At 39.8% G+C, this 16,007-nt stretch overlaps 1 protein-coding gene across 2 annotated transcripts in view; it reads right to left on the reverse strand.

Moving 5' to 3' along the window:
* Positions 1–9,993: 9,993 nt before the first annotated feature.
* Positions 9,994–16,007, reverse strand: part of F13A1 (coagulation factor XIII A chain) — a 163,860-nt gene continuing 157,846 nt past the window's right edge. For both annotated transcript variants that reach the window (XM_059179181.1, XM_059179180.1), the window contains exon 15: positions 9,994–11,737. In XM_059179181.1, the coding sequence (XP_059035164.1) occupies positions 11,584–11,737 (154 nt within the window). In that variant the 3' untranslated portion in view covers positions 9,994–11,583. The remainder of the gene's footprint in view (positions 11,738–16,007) is intronic.

The raw sequence follows: 16,007 nt of genomic DNA on the forward strand, positions 1-16,007 counted from the left end.
GGTTACTTCCTAAGCTTTATCTATATGGCATTGAAGTGAAGACATCAACTTCTCTTTCTCTCTGGGATTAGGGTATTACCTTCTTAGGTAGAGAAGTACTAATTGGTCAAAGAGGCTCATTTGGGGTCTGGTCAGATGACAGTCTTTCAAGAAGGAAATCCTCAAGTTGATGTCTTCTGTTAGGGAGGAAAGAGCCCCAAGAAACTTTATTGGAATTCAGTTAGTATTCATGGAGATCTTCTTTGGCCCAGGAAAGAGGACAACATAAAACAAAAAAATCTGAATGTAGTCAGAACCTGTGGCTTCATCAACTTGGCACATCTAGGACTAATTTTCTTACACAAATTTCATTGAGGAATAACTAAGATAGCTCCCAATGATTCCTATTTTCTGATATTCATGCTCTGTGTAATTCCTTTCTCTTAACTGTAGGCTGGACTCAGTGATGCATTTGGACAGGATATGACAAAAATGATGAGTGTCACTTCTGAGGATAGGTTACAGAAAGATTTTGGCTTTTTTTTTTGCTCTCTTGCCTTATCATTGTGATGCAGGCCAGATGTCCAGTTGTTAGCTGCCCTATGGAGAGGCCCATAGGACAAAGAACTGATGCAGGCTGCCAGTCCACAGCTAGCAAGGAACAGAGGCCCTCAGTATGCCGGTCTGCAGAGAACCCATGAATGAGCTGAAAGCAAGGCTTCAGATACACTACAGCCCTGACTAACCTTGACCTGCTGCCTTTTAAGAAATCTCGAGCCAGAGCATCTAGTTAAGTCTCACCTGGATACCTGAAAAAAAATTTTTTTCTTAAATTATTTTGCATGTTATGAACGTTCTTGAATGCTCTTATCTTTTGGTAAATGTATATACACATTTCTGTCAGAAATATACCTAGGAGTTGAATCACTAAGTCACAGTATGTGTTCAGATTTAGTAGATATTGCCAAGTAGTGTTTCAAGTCTACACTCTCAACAGCATTGCCAGACAAATCACTATTTTCGGCAGGACTCTTTGCTGTGTCTCAGTTCAGCACAGGACCTAGTGTGCTGTGGTATTTAAACAGCAAGTTTTATTAGTAATAACACTAATGAATAAATAATAACAGTGAGGGTAACCTTTGGGATACCTAATTATCTAATGTATTAGTTTTTGAAAAGCTTGTGTAGCTAAGACTTCATCATGTGTTATTACATTACATGTATGGAGCACTAACAGAACAAAACATTAGTTAGGATACGTAGATACCTTGGCTGTGCCTAAAGTAGATTTTTAGGGAGATAACCAGGATTAAAAATAAGAAGTGGTAGAAGTAGAACACTTTTAAAGAAATTTTTTAAAATTTATTTTAAATTTATTTTCAGCATAACAGTATTCATTGTTTTTGCACCACACCCAGTACTCCATGCAATTCCTGCCCTCTGTAATACCCACCACCTGGTTCCCCCAACCTCCCACCCCCACCCCTTCAAAACCCTCAGATTGTTTTTCAGAGTCCATAGCCTCTCATGGTTCACCTCCCCTTCCAATTTACCCCAACCCCCTTCTCTCTAACTCCCCATGTCCTCCATGCTTTTTTGCTATGCTCCACAAATAAGTGAAACCATATGATAATTGACTCTCTCTGCTTGACTTATTTCACTCAGCATAATCTCTTCCAGTCCCGTCCATGTTGCTACAAAAGTTGGGTATTCGTCCTTTCTGATGGAGGCATAATACTCCATAGTGTATAAAGACCACATCTTCCTTATTCATTCATCCATTGAAGGGCATCTTGGTTCTTTCCACAGTTTGGCGACCGTGCCATTGCTGCTATAAACATTGGGGTACAGATGGCCCTTCTTTTCACGACATCTGTATCTTTGGGGTAAATACCCAGGAGTGCAATGGCAGGGTCATAGGGAAGCTCTATTTTTAATTTCTTGAGGAATCTCCACACTGTTCTCCAAAGAGGCTGCACCAACTTGCATTCCCACCAACAGTTTAAGAGGGTTCTCCTTTCTCCACATCCTCTCCAACACATGTTGTTTCCTGTCTTGCTAATTTTGGCCATTCTAACTGGTGTACGGTGGTATCTCAACGTGGTTTTAATTTGAATCTCACTGAGGGCTAGTGATGATGAACATTTTTTCATGTGTCTGATAGCCATTTGCATGTCTTCTTTGGAGAAGTGTCTGTTCATATCTTCTGCCCATTTCTTGACATGATTGTCTGTTTTGTGTGTGTTGAGTTTAGGGAGTTCATTATAGATCCTGGATATCAACCTTTTGTCTGTACTGTAATTTGCAAATATCTTCTCCCATTTCGTGGGTTGCCTCTTTGTTTTCTTGACTGTTTCCATTGCTGTGCAGAAGCTTTTGATTTTGATGAAGTCCCAAAAGTTCATTTTCGCTTTTGTTTCCTTTGCCTTTGGAGACATATCTTGAAAGAAGTTGCTGTGGCTGATATCGAAGAGATTACTGCCTATGTTCTCCTCTAGGATTCTGATGGGTTCCTGTCTCATGTTGAGGTCTTTTATCCATTTTGAGTTATTTTTGTGTACAGTGTAAGAGAATGGTTGAGTTTCATTCTTCTACATATAGCTGTCCAGTTTTCCCAGCACCATTTATTGAAGAGACTGCCTTTTTTCCCACTGTATATTTTTTCCTGTTTTGTTGAAAATTATTTGACCATAAAATTGAGGGTCCATATATGGGCTCTCTACTCTGTTCCACTGGTCTATGGTCTGTTTTTATGCCAGTACCATGCTGTCTTGGTGATCACAGCTTTGTAGTAAAGCTTAAAATCGTGATGCCCCCAGTTTTTTTTTGTTTTGTTTTGTTTTTCAACATTTCCTTAGCGATTTGGGGTCTCTTCTGATTCCATACAAATTTTTGGAATATTTGCTCTAGCTCTTTGAAAAATACCGGTGGAATTTTGATCGGAATGGCATTAAAAGTATAGATTGCTCTAGGCAGTATACAGTAGAATGTATCAATGAAACTAGAAGCTGGTTTTTTGAAAGAAATCAATAATATGAATAAACCATTGGCCACACTAATCCAAAAGAAAATAGAGAAAGCCCAAATTCATAAAATTATGAATGAAAAGGGAGAGATCACAACTAACACCAAGGAAGTAGAAACAATCATCAGAAGTTATTTTCAACAGTTATATGCCAATAAGCTAAGCAACCTAGATGAAATGGATGCATTCCTGGAAAGCTATAAACTCCCAAAATTGAACCAGGAAGAAATTGACAACTGATATCTAGTAATGAGATTGAAGCAGTGATCAAAAACCTCCCAAAAAACAAGAGCCCAGGACCTGATGAATTTCCTGGGGACTTCTACCAAACTTTCAAAGAAGAAATCACACCTATTCTCCTGAAGATGTTTAAAAAAATTGAAGCAGAAGGAAAATTTCCAGACTCTTTCTATGAAGCCAGCATTATCTTGATCCCCAAACCAGGGAAAGACTATACCAAAAAGGAGAATTTCAGACCAATATCACTGATGAATATGGATGCTAAGATTCTCAACAAGATCCTAGCAAACAGGATCCAACAGCACATTAAAAACAGCACATTATCCACCATGACCAGGTGGGATTCATTCCTGGGCTACAAGGATGGTTCAACATTCACAAATCAATCAATGTGATAGAACAAATTAGTAAGAGAAGAGAGAAGAACCACATGGTCCTCTCAATTGATGCAGAAAAAGCATTTGACAAAATCCAGCATCCATTCCTGATTAAAACTCTTCAAAGTATAGGGATAGAGGGAACATTCCTGAACTTCATAAAATCTATCTATGAAAGACCCACAGCAAATATCATCCTCAATGGGAAAAAGCTTGCCGCCTTCCTGTTGAGATCAGGAACATGACAAGGATGCCCACTCTCACCACTCTTGTTCAACATAGTATTAGAAGTCCTAGAAACAGCAATCAGACAACAAAGAGAAATACAAGGAATCCAAATTACCAAGGAAGAAGTCAAACTTTCTCTCTTCGCAGATGACATGATTCTTTATAAATGAAAACCCAAAGACTCCACCCCCAAACTACTAGAACTCATACAACAATTGAGCAACGTGGCAGGATATAAAGTCAATGTACAGAAATCAGTGGCTTTCTTATACACTAACAATGAAAATACAGAAAGGGAAATTAGGGAATCGATTCCATTTACTATAGCACCAAGAACCATAAGATACCTGGGAATAAACCTAACCAAAGAGGTAAAGGATCTGTACTTGAGGATCTACAGAACACTCATGAAAGAAATTGAAGAAGACACAAAAAGATGGAAGACCATTCCATGCTCTTGGATTGGAAGAAGTAGAACACTTTTATATTATGTTTTCAATGTTTAGGTTATTTAGGTGAACTCAGACTTTTTTTTTTTTTTTTTTTAGTTTACATTTCCCAGATAATAAGTGTCCCTTTCTGATTAACATTGCTAATGAAGATATCATGAAATCCTATTGTTTTTCACTGTAGAGAGAGGCTTTATTTTATTGTACCTATTTTTAAATTTTATCTCAGTAATGACACTTTGTTGGTTTTTAGCATTGTATACTCAATAAAGATAATTGGGATATTATTGAAGATGCCTAGCATCTCTTTTAATGATCAGATTCCTTTCTTAGAGCCATATTTTTGAATTCATAGTTATAACCAAAACAAAAGAATAATACTCATGAGCTTGGCCTTGTGTCTGTAGTAAAAGCAATGTACAAAAAATAAAGTTTTTTTGTATCATGGGTGTATCGGCCTGGACAAGTCTGGTTTGGGTAGGGGAATACTTGGTGGCAGGGTGAACTTCTCACTTGAAAATCCCCAGATGCTATAGGTGTCCTGTTTTGAAATATGGGTAACATTAACCATCAGAAACCAGTCCCAGAAACAGTAAAGAAAAAGTAAATGATAAATATCATTAAAAGCAAGAAAATAAAGGTGTCACTATGGTAGGAAACTATTCAAAGTCCATATTAAATGCCATAGTTTATAATATAAGGTCATAGTCTGCTAAGCTTAGGAATTTCTCTTTTGAGGAAAAGGTATAGAGTGGCAAATCAGATTGTCCTCCACTTCCTGAGGGCTGTATAGTGCTGCTAAGCACAGGAGAGAGCAACAAGCATTCACTAGACTAGCTCCCAGTGTCTTCTCTCAGGGGTCTTGGGGAACCAGCTGGAATATGCCTTCTGTGGTTTGGGATGTTTTGATGAAAGACTGCACAAAAATGTTACATAAAGGCCCTTGTAGATGAGAGGCTGGACAGAGGACAGCTACTCATTATGACTACTGGTGAGTAGGACACCTTTTTTTTTTTTTGTTTTAAGTCAATGCAGCATTTTTTCTACTTTTTTATTTATCTTCTTTTTTTCTTGAGATTAAGAGTCTCTTATTGTGTGTCTCCCTCCCGAACCCATTTTGTTTCATTTTTTCCTTCCCTACCCCTGAAACCCACACTTTGCCTCTCAAATTTGAGGACACATTTCTAAAGGGCAAGATTACTCTAGGGTCACTGCCATCAAATGGCTAATATTTGACTCAACTTTAATTGAACACTTCAGGTTTTAGGCCATTATCAGGCTTATCTGTAACCATGGCCACAATTTCAGGTTTAGGTATAACTGATATAAAAATAAGTTATTTTATTCCATTTTGTTTCACATAGTTAGAGCCAAATCAGTGTAGACCTATGTGCAAATCAAGGGATTTTTGAATGTTCAGAGAGAAAACAACAGCATGTAAGTTCATGACCAGATACTTCAGTTCATGGGGATGCTGGATTTGTGGGGAAAGTAGAGGATCTGACATTGCTTTGAGGTTCTCAGTGGAATGGCCCTATTTCCTAAGTCTCTGTGGGAGAGCAGTGTCACCCTCCATCCTTGTGTTCTCTCTCTCATCTTCAAGTTATCCCTAATGGCACCTAACCAAACCTCAATGAAGCTGATGAAGATGCCAGAAAACCACAGTTTAAAAGGAAGAGCTCAAGGAACTGGCAATATTGGAACTATTAAACTTGGAAGTATACATGTTAGGTCTCTTCAGATACATGGGAGCTTCTGAGTAATGACAATCTATGCATTGTCCTATTTTTTTTTTTTTGAAAGAAACAATGAAGTTCAAACACATAGCATTTCCTCAAAGCAGGAAGAGCATTAAGCAGTAAATCGCTCTCCTTTCTGAGATGGTTGGGCTTAGTGCTCTGTTTTTATCCTACTGTATTGCAGATAACCTCAAATCTAGTAACTTAAAATGACAACCATTTTATCATATCTCATGATTTGTGGTCAGGAACTTGAATTTGGGCAAGTCTTGGGAGAATGATTCTTCTACTCTAAGTGACTGAGGTCATTTGGTGGTGGGTGGTACACACTGGTGGATGGGCTGATTTGGGGAGCCCAAGATGACTTTATTATCAAAAATGGTACCTTGATGGAGGTTGCTGCAAGGCTGAGTTCACCTACGATGGCTGATCAGAGAATTAACATGTGGCTTCTCCAGCATGGCAGTCTCAAAGTAGTTGAGCCTTATGTGGAAACTCAGACCTTACAAGGAAAGGATTTCAAGAGACAAGAACTGAAAGCCACTATTCTCCCAAGACCTGGGCCTTAGAACTTGTAACATTGTTTCTATCACATTCTTTCAGTCACAGCAATCATAGAGCCTGCCTAGAGTTGAGGGGTGGGTGGACCCCACCTTTCAATGGAAGAAGTAACAACAATTTTATGGTATTTTATAATCCATCACCTTTAGGTAATCAACTCTGAGTGTAATCATTTTTATACTGTCTAACCTTGTTGTATTTTTCCACTGTCTAAACTTGCTCAAACCAAAAAGAGAAAAGGACGCTTTCTGTGTAATAGGTATTTGCTATTTACGCATAGGAAATACTCATTAGGACCCTTTGTATTTGAATTAGTTTCAGGGCCGGTGAAACATTGCTTAGATAATTACTTAAGTCCTGGAACAATGATTAGTGTGAAAACTAATAGGGTTTCATTAATTGTGTAAGCAGTAAGCTGACCAAGCATCTTTTTGAAAATGGCCATTGTCTTTGGAGGTTAAATGTTCTCAGTGTAACTCCCAGCAGTTGAGGTGAGCACAATCTCTTAGTTACTCAACTTATTGCAACAGAACTCTTTGTTTTTTTTTTCTCATGTATTTATGTGTTTGTTTTTATAGAGTGATTTCTGAAAAACACACTCAAAAGATGTTTTTCTGATCTTTCTTTCATCCTATGGAGAGAGGAGGTAAAACTGAGTCTAAGTGGGTCAAAGTGCTGAATATGGAAGGAGTGTCTGTAGAAGCATGTGGATTTCTTGGGTACTGAGTTGGAGAAGTTGGCCTTTACATAGAAATAAGAATGACCCTAGGAATAAGATCCTGGGTCTTCATCAGTCTCTGCCAATGGTAACTACTTGGTTTCCCAAATTTCAGCCTCTAGGAATTTATCTATCATATACCTATATCAGTCTTTGAAATAGACAACCTTGACATATTACGTTTCTCACTTTGTATTCACTTGGGCCTTGGTACATCTAATTTCCCATTCATATACCCCAACGGGGCCACACTCCCAACCTTATACCTTCCTCACTGACCTGAGTTAGACATTTCACCCCATACTCTCTTGACCTCATCCCTCCTTGACCCACCCACTATAGTTCTTAGTTTTGATCCAGTTTTTTTTTAATCAGCAGTCTTTCTTAACCTTTCTCTACAACACAGGGCAGAAGGAACAAATTCTCATTCTTGAAAGTGCTCCAACTCTGACCCATACCTGCACTTCTGTGGCTGAAATCTCTGTAGATACCATTTACAAATTATCTCATGAGTCACTATGGTGAATATGGAGAGCCCTGCCTCTTCTTGGTGGATACTGACCATCTTGCCACATCAAGCTAATTGCAGCTCCCCAGAAAGGTCATGCTCTTTCTCTTCTCTAGGCTGTTACATGAGCTCTTCTTTGTCAAATGATCTATATCTTACCTCTTGCTCTTTTTTTTTTTTTTTTCATAGTTCAAGTTTGTTCTCCATTAATGGAGATAGTAAGGGAGGCTTTTTCAGGCATTTTTTTTTTCTCTTTATTCCCATGGTATGCAGGGCAACTCTCTATTAACCTAGTGTCCCCATGTACCTTATCTATTTATATATCTGCCCCCTACCTCTGGATATGAGATATTTTCTGGGTAGGGATCATGGGACTTTTCATTGTTGAATTCCCAGACTCTAGGATGATGGCTAATGTTCAATAAATATTTGTTAAATTTATGTTTGCACAATTAACTAATGCATGAATGGTTAAATAGATCATTGGAATAAAAATGGATATGTGGTCGTACGGCTGGCTGGTGGACTAGTTGTCAGGAGGATGGCTTGATGGTAGAAAAGATAAATGAATGGATGGTTGGGTTGGTTGACTATTAGCTTTGTAGTAATAATGGAAGAATGTTCATAAATAAAAACCTTACATCTGGAATTTTGTGACTTTTGATTGCACAAACTCTATCTCCTTCCATATTTTTATTATAAGTTTGTACATATTTTTGTTGTTATACTGCAGCTCTATGAAGAGTCTTGAAGTTGATTTTAATTCCGTATTCTTAAAAACTTTGAGAGACAAAAGACTTAAAGACTATACAGTAAACTTATGGTGAGTGCTGTGAATTGTGCAAGACTGATGATTCACTGACCTGTAGCCCTGAAGCAAATAATACAATATATGTTAATAAAAAAATTTAAAAAAAGAATATACAGTAAACCAAGGGTTGATTTCACCACTTGCTTCTATCTGTAGCTCGAATTGCCATGATGTGTGGCTTTCTAGGCCTTTTTAGGATCTTTATCAACAGGCTGAAAATAATTATATTTATTTCTTTTACAGGGTTGATGAAGTGAATTTACTTGGAAAAATGTATTCATACAATCTCTATCTCTCTGTCACTGTCTCTTTCTATCTATCTATCGCCTATCTATCTACCTATCTCATTGTCTATCATCTATCTACCTATAGTTTTGCATGTGTTGTCGTTAGGTTTTTCTCCATATATCCCCAGAAGAATCTTGTGGAAATGTAAGTATCCTTAGTCCTCTTTGGTCACTGAAGCTATAAACATGAAGATTTGTTCAGAAGCATACAGGACTAGCAGGGGCAGAAACTAGAATTCAGAGCCTCTTTGCTTTCTGCAACTCATTGCTTGTTACCACCATTTAAATGGTTTTTAGAGCCACAGCATTATTATACAGTGTAGAATCCCAGCTGTCAGAGGGGATGGGCTGTCTCTTAGGCATGATGAATAGGTTTTATTTTGAGTGCCAACTCTAAATCAGTTGGTAATAGCTGCCTGGAGTACTGCATTGAGGAGGATTCGGAGGTCCTATCTGAACTGCAGTTTTTCTGTGATGTTACCATGAATGTAGGATCTACCATACACACTTGCTGTATATTTTCCATCTCTGTCCTAAGACCATAAAAGGTGTTTGTTACGATAGGTGTTCACACTGGCTTGTCCAATGATTCAATGTAATGATTCATGAGATCATTCATGAAAAAGTATCTACAGATATTTTGCAGTTTCTGGAAGCTGGTGTTGAACTAAATACATTTCCTCCTTTGATGAATGTGGCTAATAAAATGAAAAAAGAGCAGTGAGGAAAGCTAACTAACTGTGCATGAGTACCTATAAAAGTCATTTCCTTTAAAGGAGAAATGCTTGCTTTCCTAGCCAGGGTAGGTCATCTACTGCTAAGGAAGGGTGGTTTCTTGACCACTTGTGGTTAGCAGTATGTTGCGTTGAAAATTAAAAATTTTCACTTTGGGGTACCTGGTTGGCTCAGTGGGCTCTGCCTTTGGCTCAGGTCATGATCTCAGGGTCCTGGGATTGAGCCCTGCATCGGGCTCTCTGCTCAGCAGGGAGCCTGCTTCCTCCCCTCTCTCTCTGCCTACTTGTGATCTCTGTCTGTCAAATAAATAAATAAAATCTTTTAAAAAATGTTCACTTTTATGCAGATGCAAACACAATCACATTAACTTTATTTGAAGCTTTGATTACATTCTCGTTAATAAGCATATAATTACATGAAGCCAGTTTAACCATATAGCAACATGCATTTCATTTTAAAATTGGTTATTGGAAAGCTCGGCAAATGCTGGGATTATTAATTACTTAATAGAATTAGATATAGTGCACATAAGGAGGTGACCAGCAGTCCTCTTGGGTCGCTGGTTCCCAGAAGAGTCTCAAAGGCTTAGAAATGTGGTTATGCAGATCAGAAAATTTCATTCTGGCTTCTCCCACTTTGTTTTTGGTTTTGCTAAGAATCATACCTTAGGCATATTGATAGATAATTTTGATCATAAATCAGCCTTGCAAATAAACAGCAGGGGGCCTTGCCAGTTGGAATCTTGGAGCATAATACAAAGGATGTCAGCATCTTCTGTCACTGGGTCTGCGTTAGCACTGGCTATTTGCATGATGGCGTCTGTATTACCTTTTAGCTTCTGAGTCCTAAGCTGAGGTGATATGAAGGACACTCATATCACATGAGGGATATGAAAGACAACAGGGAATTAGTGGCTGCCCATCTTTCTATATGTCTGGACACTAAGTCTGCCAGATTCTTCAACTCATATGGCTTATTCTCTCTCTAAAAATGTACCTGGGCTGGCATCAGTGTGTGAAGGAGATGATCCCAGAGAGACAGATGAAATATAATCACTAATAAAAGAGACTAATTCCTCATTTTTCCTGTCCCAAGTTAGCCTTGTTACTTCCTAGTCCTGAGGCCCCAAAAGAGTTAAAGTAAAGGATATTGGTTCCTGCTATCAGGCCACAGTGTGACAACCCTTATAGAATGCACCATAATACTGCATTATTTAATAGATCTGAGTATTGCACCTGCTATCTTATCTCCTCTTAGGTGATTAAGTTTCCCACAAATGCAATTTTTTAATATGGGGCCACATCTTCTCACAAGGTAAATCTGTGAAATTTGGCAGATAGTTGTTTTGCCGCAGGTGCAAGATGAAAGACCTTGCCCTGGCTTTGCCAAGAAGAAAAATGATGTTGTTCTTAATATCTGGGAAAAATAGTCTGACATAGGGCGCAGAACCTGATTCCAAAAAGGGAGTATAGAATTCTAGGGCCCAAATCATGTGCTTCTCTATCTTTTGGGGAGTATATTACCAAAAGGCTGTGTGGCAGATCAGAGTCTTGTTTTTACATGAAACCAGGTATTGAGCAAATCCCCTGGTTAAGAGAAGTCCTCTGATATTTGGAACTGCAGCCATTCGTGATGATAAATGATGACTTTTACTCTTATGAGCTATGAGAACTTAATTAGAGCTTAATTAAGGCTAATGCTCAGAATCCTTTGGAAGGTGGAGTGATTAAAAACTAACTTCCATATTGAATAGTCACACTGAAAAGTAGTCTTTGAAATACATGGCATCTCTACTCTAGGGCCCCTTGTAGTCCTGGCTGAGTCTCCACACCTAAGTTAAAGCAAGAGCTATTTTTTGCATAAGAATTTCTTTAGCCAACACTACAAGAGGCCCAGTACTCAGGTCCGTCTCAGCTCCCTGTGCATTTATTCAGAAGGTCGTCTCTGAATCTGCAAATCCAGCTCGCCATACACATGTCTCAGGGCGTCACTGGTCATGCTGGCTATCAACTTCCGATGGCCAGACACCCAGGGTCGACACACTTCTTCCCATTGCACGGTGGAGTTGGGCTGAATTTCACTGTAAGGATGATAAAGAGAGGAAAGGTTTTACTTTGCAGAGAGGCAGATCCAGTTCCCCACCTTAACCAGGAAGTAGTGAGAACCCCTGCTTCCATCACAAGCTCTTTTTCTCTCAGTTGATGATAGAGGAGACAGAAGGGCTGATTTTACCAGTTCTAAAACAAATGAGGTCCCTAGATGGGGATGTGCCAATGACAGACTCATTGGGTCATCATTCCTTCCACTTGGGTGCATCAGCTGGCATCTGCGGCCATGCAGTAGATATGGTCCATCCAGTGCCTGGTGAAGGGCTGAGTCCCCACTAGGCATGAGTCACCTGAGGTCTAGCTTATACCCCAGCCTCCACAGTAGCTTCATGAATGTGACTGATATTCCTGGGCTCATTTTAGGTCACTCTAGTTCCTTCCTGAATTAAACTCCTATCTGAATCCCCAGCTGCTTTTGCTGAGGTCCAGATATTCTAATTGGTTCTTGTCAATCCCTTTGGGATAGAGCTTATTCCCAGGCCTAAGATCTGGAACATAACCCTACCTGCTGCCAACGGATGGAGTGTTTGCATGCTCCATAATTCATAATCCTGTTTAACCACCAAATTGGACCCCCCTGCCCATGCACTTGTCTGCTATTCAATTGTATCCATTCTGATAATGGATAATGGGGCTGGCCTTTAATGGTTCTGGTATTCTCATCTCCCTCTGAAGCATATGCTCTGAGATTTTCCTAAGCTTCATGGCCAAGCCCACTCCAGTGAATGATCAACCAGGGTTGGGAAGATTTAGGCTTCTCTGGGGTGCTTCACATATATTACACTATGGAAGCGTCAGGCGGAAGTTACATGCAGGTTTTACATGCATGATAGTCCCTCGAGGGGGTACCATTTGTCACACTGAATAATTAAGAAAAATGGAGGAATAAACAAATGAAGCAATTTTTCCAAGATCACACAGCTGTGAATGGGCAGAGATGAGATTTGGACCCAGGTTGTTCTGATTCCCAAATCTATGCTCTTTCTATTATTGTATACTGTATTTCATACTATAGCCTCCATGAAGATGACTTTTCTGATCTCTGTGCTAGCTTTTTTTTTTTTTTTTAAATAAGAAAGACAGATGCCCTTTTATTCAGTACTAAGAGCTTCTTGCAGTATTGTTCATAGAGGATTCCTGGTCTCTGCTCGCTGATCCTCAGGAAGAGCATGTAGTGGGCAGCCTTGCTGGGGATCTTGAGCCAGCACTTCTCTGGGAGGACATTAGGAAGATGAAGGGAGACGACCATAAGTGCCTTAGACAGAAAAGGGACCTGTTTTCATGGGGATTACTGAGGCACAGCAGGTCAGAATTGGAAAGGACTTAGAAATCACTTAGTCCAGCTACCTCATTTATAGGCAAAAAGGATGAGATCCTAAGGAGACTTATGGAATCTTCCACATTCATAGCCTGATGGCCCAGACCATGGATGAACAAAAACGTGCTGGGGAAAATGAAGAGTGTACTCGTGCTTAGATATGAGGAACGTGCTGTGCAGAGGAATTCTGTGAATACATCCCTAGTGGAGGGTGCTTCCTACTAGTACCATGGAGGGACAGATCAAAGGAGCTGGGGATGCTGTAGCTTCAGACTGGAGTGGTGGTTGGAGGGGTCACGAGGGAGGGGAAGTGCCAAAGAAATTCTGGAGTGGTTCAAAGGCCTCAGCTGTGGAATCCCCTATTTGCCCAGAGGGGCCAGGGCCATAGAGCATCACATTAAACACAGACAAATTTCAAGGAGAAATGGGGGCCACATACCTGTGCTTGACCTATTCTATGTAAAGTTAGAACCCCCAAATCTCCTCAAATAGAGCTAAAACGATATCTATTTTAGATGGCAGTGGATGTGCAACCTCTGGGCTAGATTTCTAAACCTTAGAAATGTAGACACTAAATAAGAAATCCCTTTCACTCTTCTACCTGTGTTCAGGGAATTGGGAAAGGCATCTAAGGCCTTGGGGACTCCTCTCTTTGGAACTGCTCCGGGCATGGTCTCTGCCACTGCAGGTCTAAATGTCTCAATTAATTTGGTATTTGCTAATTCTCTTCTTTATTTTTGTTCTTTATAAATGTGGTTCTATAAATTATTTTCACCCATTATATAAAAGCCAAACTGGGTGAAAAGTACACACATATAATCTAGATAGGTATTGTTCAAACTCAGTAAGTTGATTTTATGATTCAAGGGTTGAAAAACATTGACCTCATCGTGTGTTTCCTTGCCTATATAAGGCAGACACTACAGAATATTGAATAGAGTGTGGGGGCACCTGGGTGGCTCAGTTGGTGAAGTGTCTGCCTTTGGCTCAGGCCATGATCCCAGGGACCTGGGATCAAGCTCCATATGGGGCTCTCCATTCAGCGGGGATCCTGCTTCTCCTCTTCCTCTGCATCCCACTCTGCCTACTTAGGCTTGCTTGCATTCTCTCTCTCTCTCTCTATCAAGTAAATAAATATTGAAAAGATGAATAGAGTGTGGAGAGGGGTGAATTATTATTTGTACTGCACTTAGAAACATGGCATATATGGCAATCGCCAAGTGTCATTTAGATTTGTATTACTATTGTTGTTGCTATAATTACTATTATTAACACAATCACCCTGTGGTGGTTGTTTTCTCTGCCTGAACTTTGCAAAAGAACCAGGAAAGTAAGTTCCTCCTGCCTGTTTGCAAAGAAACGGTTCTTTTGTCCTCATTTACAGTGATTAATTCAATATGAATACATGTTTCAAGATATTTATTTCTCAAGAGCTGTGCTATTTTTACCCTGATCCATTCGTTCTTTCTTCCCTGGTTTCCCCAAGTGATCAATCAGAAACACTTTGCAAAATAGTTGTCTTGCTTCGGGATCTGGCCTGGGGCCATGTAACGCAGGTGACTACCTCAAATAGAAACTATAATCCCTGAGCTTCACTTCATTATTGACTCCCACTCACAAACTCAGCCCCATAATAATATTCACATACTTATCTCATACATGTATAGATGTCTACTCAAGACTATCATACAAAGATACTCATACATGAAGATGCACATGCATGTCTAAGTCTGCATTTATTCAAAGATGAATATGTCCAGAAAGAGAGAAGAATCACTCACTCATACTGGTAAGTAGAGTAATACTGGAATAATTCTATTTGCCTGAGGATAGATGTTGTGATAAATGGTTCTCAGTTAATGTGCTGAGCTATCAAGATACACTGGCCATTTATCATCTTGAATGCATACAGGCAAATGGGATTATTATTACAATAAACTGCAACTATCTATGGGTTGTTCTCCATGTGTCTAGCCCTCAGCTTCTGTCCTACTAAAGAAACTCAAAATTAAAAAAAAAAATCACAAAGTCGGGGAACTTTTCTCTCGAAATAACTTACTGAACCCGATCATTTTTTAAAGACAAAAATGAATCTGGAAGATGAATTATTTGATGTTCTGGAAGTACCAAGTACAGAAACTTGAAAACTGAGAGTCTGTGGGGGCAGCACTTTCAAGCATCTGAGATAGGTGGGAGGTGGTGGCAGAAGGCAGGAAGGTGAAGCATCTCGGAGCACAGTTGGCACGTACCCTGAGCAAAGAGTGAAACACCACTGCTTTCCTCATTCCTAGTTCAATTCCCTACTCTCTAGCTCTTGCCTTCCAGGACCCCAGCTTTGAGGTTGACGCCCTTTGTCTTCTAAGGCCCTGGCAGGACTATGGGTGGATATGTGGGGGTAGTGATTCCCTTGACTATTCAAGATGTGTATCCTAGAAGGGAATACAATCTTGTGAACGATTCTGTTTCTACACATTGCTCTTTTTAAGGGTCCAAGTTGTTACATGGATCTGTCACTCTTAGATCATAGCTTGGCAGCACTGGGTACCCTGGAGTGCTTATAATTATCTGACAATATGGATGTGGGTGCTGGCTGGCTCAGGTCTTGGTTGTGAATGTGTGTGCTGGAGTCAGGAGGAGACAGGGTAAGTAGTGCTCTCTCCAAAGTCCTAAACAGAACCTAGATCGTAAATATTTTCCGTCTCAAGTTCTTTCCGATTGTTGACAGTCTCAGAGAAATAAAGCTACCCTTGCGTTGGAGAGAACCACCCCCTGCATCTGGACTCCCATGAGAGATTGAGGACCTTGTTTTCTGTCTGTTAGCTATCTGCCATAGCTGTGTTGGAAGTAATGACAAACAGTACCTTAAGGAAGAGTGTGGGCAGGGCATTTGCCTTGTGTCCATGTAAGGGCTGGACTCTTCCATC

Source organism: Mustela lutreola, chromosome 6 (genome assembly GCF_030435805.1).
Source record: "Mustela lutreola isolate mMusLut2 chromosome 6, mMusLut2.pri, whole genome shotgun sequence".
Taxonomy (NCBI): domain Eukaryota; kingdom Metazoa; phylum Chordata; class Mammalia; order Carnivora; family Mustelidae; genus Mustela; species Mustela lutreola.